Source organism: Etheostoma cragini, chromosome 8 (assembly GCF_013103735.1).
Source record: "Etheostoma cragini isolate CJK2018 chromosome 8, CSU_Ecrag_1.0, whole genome shotgun sequence".
Lineage (NCBI taxonomy): Eukaryota > Metazoa > Chordata > Actinopteri > Perciformes > Percidae > Etheostoma > Etheostoma cragini.
In genome coordinates this window covers 22291582-22295666 of record NC_048414.1, presented here as the reverse complement: position 1 = coordinate 22295666, position 4085 = coordinate 22291582, and the positions used below count along the sequence as shown (strand labels likewise).

The following is a 4085-nucleotide window of genomic DNA, read 5'->3' as shown; positions in this document are numbered from 1 at the left end:
GCAACTGCTGTGGGCGCACGGTCTACCAAGTGAGCTAACCAGGCACCCCATGTTTTCATTATTAATCTTACATAAGTATTGATAGTGTGGCACTGGCCTCAAAACAACACTATTATCAGGCTCTAATCCTCCATTCATTTTCAGCCGTCAGATGTAGTTTTTTTGCAGCCACAGCTGTAAAATTAATGGAGAATTGATTCCATATTCTGAGAGGATGTTCAGTTTGCAGGATCACAAAATCCAGTCACCATTAATCTTAGGTAATAGAAATGTAATCATGTTTGTGGGTGCAATGGTAGATATTGTAAAAAATTTAGTTTATATAGTATATAGTGTTTGCACTACACTACACTGATACTTCCAAAAATGTCAACAAGCTCTGTCCTTACTCCTGACTTTTCATTTTTCTTTTTTTTCTTTCTTCTTTTCCTTTCAGATATGAACAGGAAGGACTGCAGTGGGACTCTAAATTGATACCAGCATCTTCCTCCATCACTGCTCCCAGCTTCCTCCCACCTATCCACTGGTCTTACTGGTTGCCTCCTCCAGGTCTCAGCATGGCAACTAGATTCCTACTCTGGCTGTGCCACTGACCACCACCCTGGACTACCACCATGGAGAGAAAACGCAGAAAGAAAATATTCTAGCTGCTCAGGCCGTTTGCAGTATGGACTCATTTTTGGAGCTCTGGACCTGAAACACTCTGTCCTGACCCCGAAACCAGCTTTCAGCTTCTCATTTTTCCTCTGAAAAGGCCCACCCTGCTGCTGGAGTTTCCAAGGGCCTGTTCAAACCGATGATTTGCGCTACAACTTTACAACTTAAGATGCTCCTGATTCCTGTGTGGGCATCCATGCTTTTGGGCCTGCTGGTGGGCTTCGTGCCCGTGGTGGGGATGGAGCCGACGGAAGGAGCCAAATCTGACTTCGATCACACCCCCAACGCAGAGCCCCTTCCTTCATCTTCTGGCTCCAACTGCTCCCAGTTAACCCTCAAACTGGAGTTCTCCTCCAAGGTGGTGGAACATGGTAAGGGGTGGGGGGTTTAAGAGATTGTTATCTTCTAAGATTCTGAATCGATTCACAACATCCAAAAATACAAATGTAAAAAATTGTATTTTTAAAGTTTTTGTGCTACAGAAGAACCCTCATTATTGCTTCTAATAGACCAAAATACTCACAGGGTTTGGAAAACAAGTTGTGAAGGGGTTAGCCGGGAAGATAGCAACAACGTCGGCCCCCACTCACTTAAGATGGGCTGACCTTTAAGGTAGACCAGCTATTCTCTTTTCAGTGACAAGCCACTCCTCTAAAGTTTTGCTCAGCAAAAGTCTTTTTTTTAGCAGAAAACGTCTGAATCATACATACAAAGTCAATGTTGCGTAATGTTGTGTGGTTTGTTAAAAAAAAAAACACACAGTAAGTTTAATTAGTAAGTTTCTGAGAAATGAAAAGGCTGCTAGCCTAAATATTCTGGAATGGACATGTACACGGACATCTGTGGACACCATGAGCGTATTGTCGCTCGGTTCACACTGTGCATGGAGGACATGTCCCACACATGCAAATACATGTTAGACCAATTGGCTGCATGCGGAACCCACACAGGGCCTACGCCTACACCGTCTGATGATGACATTTATGTCCATTGTTTGGCAAATTACTTCCAAAATGTAATACATTATAGATTACTAGTTACTAGTCATTTAAGAGTGATGAGTTAATATTACTGTCTCTGAATTGTAATGCTTTACACTACTTTTGCATTACTTTTGAAGACAAGACGTTTGACTTGGCAGCTAGGTTTTGAATTTCACAACCGGATCAATAAAGTCAATTATAGTGTAATTAAAACTCACTATTTACATAATTTACAGTAGATTTACAGCTGATATGTGAAAAGGTACATAGTCTTATTTGTTTAAGAGTAATTTACTTTTACTGCAAACCGTCACAGGGAATGCTTTTATTTTGAAGTAGCCTACAGGGAAGTTGTCTGTTGAACGTGAGACGCTAGATGCAAAACATGTTCGTCTGTTCACTTTGTTGTTTGTTGAACATGATGTTTTTTGTATCTGGGCATGCGCTCTACCAACTACCAACTCTTGTAACGCGTTACTCCCGGCTAGTAGACTGTATAATTTTGGCTTAGGTCTACCAATTTTTCTTTATTTTACAGGAAGCACTTTTTTATTTTTTATATCAACTTAGAGCTTGCAGTAAACTGGTGGAAACGCTGCATGTGACTGAAATTCTTTCAATAAGAAATGCTTTTAGTTATTCTTGCTATAGTTCTAGAAATACCACAATGATGCAAGTGAGAGATAAAGATTAAATGCAACAAAAGGTCATAAGCAATTCAAACTGAAAATGTTGCAGGTACTTAACATGTGTCTTTACTCACTGAATATAAAGATGCAGCCCCATGTGCAGTATAAGGGCATTAAGACAACCATATTTCAGTTACATGCAATCATAACCGTGTCTGTAGCATGCACCGTCCAGCGAGTTTGCACAACTTGCTATTCAGGCTCTGTCCTCGTATTATTCTGACAGATTAAATAAATGCATACCAGTCAACAGATGCTTTTGTTGTTTATTTAATCCCAGGGATTTTGATTGGAATCAGAAAGTAAAATATCTGTTTGTTCATATTAACTGATAAAAAGGGCCTTTGTTTACCAATGGTTTCTCACACTGTCCAGAAAAGAGATCCCCCCCCCCCTCGCCCAATATATTTTCACAAGCTAGCTAGCTTGCTAAGTCATGTTACGCTGAAAGGTTTTTTATTTGTCGAGGGCAAAATATTTTCTTAATCTGAAATTGGGTTAATGGGCCTACTATGTCTCTGACTGTCTCTTTACTAGGCAGCAGAGTGAGACATTAATGGTGGCCAGCGTTGTCAACATAAAACAAGTAACAATTTGCCACGCAGGTCTTTGAATGAAGCTGGAATGTCTTGCTAATGTCTGGGTGAAAGCACTGGGTCTTTTGTATTAAAATGGCTTAAGGACATGTACGATAGCCCAGACGTTTCAACTCCAGTTGGCTCTAAGAACTGTCAGAAACCCAACCGAGTCCTGCATGCGATATAAGATTTCCACCTTGTGGCACTTTGAATTTTACAATATGTTAGTTTCAATATATTGCTATGTTCTGTCACTTAACACTGGTCTTACTGTATGTGTAAGATGGATAGAGGCTAGACAACCTTATTGTACTGTAAGCAGTGATGGGTGTAGCCCTCGCCTGGAATAAACCTTAAACACTTCACCATGAAACAAAGAGGGAATAAAACTGCTGTTAAATGTGCCAATACTCCCCATGACTGTATTTAAGTTGTATTAAGGCTGTGTTTTTTTTGTCAAAAACTCTGGTTTCTGGAAGATGATTTCTCAATTAAAGTGGCGACTCTTGAGTCAGCAGCGTGGCTGTGGGCTAAACAAGGGCTTGAACTTGTTTTAATTAGACTTTGGGTCCAGTAAAATGCTGCACACTTGAATACACCCATTTGTTTGTATCTGCTTTTTGAAATGTTCTCTCTCTCCTCCCTGTCTCTCCAGAGTACATCATAGCGTTTACTGGGTATTTCTCTGCCAAAGCTCGCAGCCTGTACATCAGCAGCGCCCTGCGGAACTCCGGGGACCGAGCGCTGGAGTGGCACATCGTTCCCAGACAAAACCCAGCCTCCGACTTCCCCAGCGACTTTGAGCTGGTCCACATCCGCCAAGCTTCGCCCAGCAGCCTGCTGACCTTAGAAGACCACCCTTACATCAAGAGGGTGACACCACAACGCAAAGTGTTTCGCATGCTCAAATACGTTCCCTGTAAGTCTGTCCTTCTGGTGTTATAGTGTAGAAAAAAGGATCACAGTGTCTCTAACGTTGGCACGCCTACCCAAGAAATATAAAACTCTGAAAGATACAGAAAGCTGTTTGTCTGCTACAGTTCACAGAATGCCTCTTTGTTGAGTCAGGATGATGCAGTTGTCTCGCTGTGGTTGTGGTTGTGGTGTGTGTGTGTGTACCCTAGGAGGGAGTAGGTGATTCAGTGTGGTGGGGCTTGCCTTGACGAGGGGGGGGGGGG

General features: G+C 41.9%; 1 protein-coding gene across 1 annotated transcript in view; it reads left to right on the top strand.

Annotated features, from left to right (window-relative positions):
* Window positions 1-4085, top strand: part of mbtps1 (membrane-bound transcription factor peptidase, site 1) — a 35152-nt gene that overhangs the window by 6295 nt on the left and 24772 nt on the right. The window contains exons 2-3 of the mRNA XM_034878829.1: window positions 437-1028; window positions 3563-3826. Coding sequence (XP_034734720.1) covers window positions 797-1028; window positions 3563-3826 — 496 coding nt within the window. The 5' untranslated portion in view covers window positions 437-796. The remainder of the gene's footprint in view (window positions 1-436; window positions 1029-3562; window positions 3827-4085) is intronic.